Raw genomic sequence first — 2,406 nt, forward strand, 5'->3', positions numbered from 1 at the left:
TGATGGGAAGTTTCATAATGCTTTAATTTTGGTATGCTGGTTCATTTTTTAAATATTTATGCCCTGAAAACTCTGGTGACATAGCTCAAACATTTCAACTATGCTATTTTTAACAACTCACTTTTGAGTTCAGACCAGTCGGCCAAGGGGTTGGTCCTCCTGCTTCACTCCATTGTTTTACAGCTGTGCAAATGAACTTTCTTGGAAATACCCACAGGAAGAGACGGTCTTTCTGAGAACACCTGCAGTTTTTCCAGCACCGGGACGGGACCATGAGCTGAATCATTGTGGAGGATCAAAAATTCTTAAATAAAACCTGGAGTGACAAACCTAACTTTCAGTAACCCCTGCAACTGTGGAAAGGTAAAAACATTCTCAGTGCAGACGGGGAGTAGTTGACTGGTTGACAAGAATAACTTTTCAGAAACCAACCAACCAATAAATTAAGTCTGGGTTGCACTGAAAATCTGAGTTATATTCTATTTCTCATTAGACCTGAATGAAGGAGCTAGCTGGGTGGTAAGAGATGAGCTTAGAAAGCAGGAAGATATACTTTATATCTGCAAAATATAAAATTCTAGTTTTAGTCTAATCCCTGAGGATTTGGACCTCAAGGTTTCTAATATTTTGTTTTCTTCTTGACTCCAGTAAGTTATTTCTTAGGAGAAATTCAAAGATTCCGGAATACATACAGTGTGGTTGTAGAGGCTCTAGTTTATTATGAAAGGATTCTTCCAGTATGTACACAGGAAACAAAAATATCTGTTTATCATTCCCACTCACACCCCCACCCCCAAAGGCTTACCAACAATAGTGTTCCTTCATGGCACCTACAAAAACTGCCTTTCTCCTAGGCAGACGGCTCTGCACGACTTCGGAGGTCCAGACGCCCATCTGCCTAGCTCGTCTGTACTGTACGCACTCTGAGGCAGCGTGATAAGGCTCTTCCAACACAGTAGTCGATTCATTTACGGTCCTCTGACCAAGTACGTTCTCCCACAAAGAGAACCTCATCGGTCCCCTATCTTACAGATGAGGACACCGAGACCCAAACACAAAAAGCCAGGACTAGGACCCAGACCAGTGATCCTTCCTGGGGAGACTCGACACATTACACTTGCAAGGCCCTACCCTGAGACCGAGGGTTCAGGGGGTGCAGCCTGGGCAGGTGCAGGGACCGCGGCTGCAGGGGAAGTGGAGTGCTCCAACAGCATCGACAAGAGTTCCTAGCATTCATTCCCTTTTCTCCTTTTTCACAGTCGTATGTAACCAGATATAAAAACATACAGTTCACTTTTACTTATAATTAAATGGTATATTTTCAAGGGCCTAATTCCTACTTTAAGACTTCATGCTGGACGCTGGCGCAAACCAAGACAATACTTTTGCTCCACTACGCATCACATCCCACACTGGGCTTCATGAAAGAGAGAAGAAAAATAACTCACCATAATCCCCCTTTGCCGTGAGACAGGTACTCTGATCTGCCCGATACCGATGAAGTGAAAGAGAGGGTAGCGGATCAATGGATGAGAATCTGAGGCGAGAGATGCCTGGCTGACTCAGCACACACCCACCCGAGGGAGACCTGGCCCACTTCCACCCACAGTTACACTGAGACCGGCACGGACGGCACCTCACCACAGGTCACGACTGAGAGCACCTGACCTCTGTCCTTAAGAGTCACAACCAGCCAGGGGTGAAAGCTGTGTGTCCTTTACAAACACAAAGTGGCAGTGTATACAACTTGTCCTTCACCACAGCTACGTTGACAAAACTTGAATATCAAGGAGAAAGGATCTAAGCCATTGATTTGGGTGTCACTGAGACCGGAATAATCGCTGTTGCTGAAAATTCCCTACAACAAAAAGGCATTTAGCGCTTCATAAAATTAAGTTAAAGGTCTGCTTTTCCTTGACAGCTCAGCCAGCTCTTCCCTGATGTGCTGTATAGAAACCTCATCTCTTTTCAGCTCTGCTTGCTTCAGCGCTTCCTGGTAGATCTCTTTTGCTTGTGCATATCGCTCTAAAATAGCCCGGAGAGAAGGGAGAATAAAGAGCAATGTAGGTTTTCCGAGTGATTCTGCCAGACTCCGCCGGGCCAGCACCGGGGCGCGCACGCGGCTCACGCCCTGGGCTCCCGAAGCGCGGCGGCCGCAGCCTCCTCCCCTCCCGCTCCCCCGGCCCGGCCAGCGCCGACACAGCGGGACTCGGGGGTGCCCCCGCAGCCGGGGCTCGAGCTTCCTGCGGCCCGCGGGGCTGGCGCGGCACTACGGAGTCCTGGCAGCCGAGCACAGCGACACTGCAGCCACACGCGCGTCCTCTCCGGGCCCTTCCGCCAGCCTCCTCCGTGCCCTCCCTAGAACCGCCTCACAGGTGCCGACCTCCAGGGACCCCCCCCCCCCCG

At 49.4% G+C, this 2,406-nt stretch overlaps 1 protein-coding gene across 1 annotated transcript in view; it reads right to left on the bottom strand.

The window, feature by feature from the left end:
* Positions 1 to 694: 694 nt before the first annotated feature.
* Positions 695 to 2,406, bottom strand: part of TTC19 (tetratricopeptide repeat domain 19) — a 29,065-nt gene continuing 27,353 nt past the window's right edge. Inside the window, exon 10 of the mRNA XM_040630105.1 lies at positions 695 to 2,025. Within this exon, the coding sequence (XP_040486039.1) occupies positions 1,892 to 2,025 (134 nt within the window). The 3' untranslated portion in view covers positions 695 to 1,891. The remainder of the gene's footprint in view (positions 2,026 to 2,406) is intronic.

Source organism: Ursus maritimus, unplaced genomic scaffold (assembly GCF_017311325.1).
Source record: "Ursus maritimus isolate PB19 unplaced genomic scaffold, ASM1731132v1 scaffold_14, whole genome shotgun sequence".
Lineage (NCBI taxonomy): Eukaryota > Metazoa > Chordata > Mammalia > Carnivora > Ursidae > Ursus > Ursus maritimus.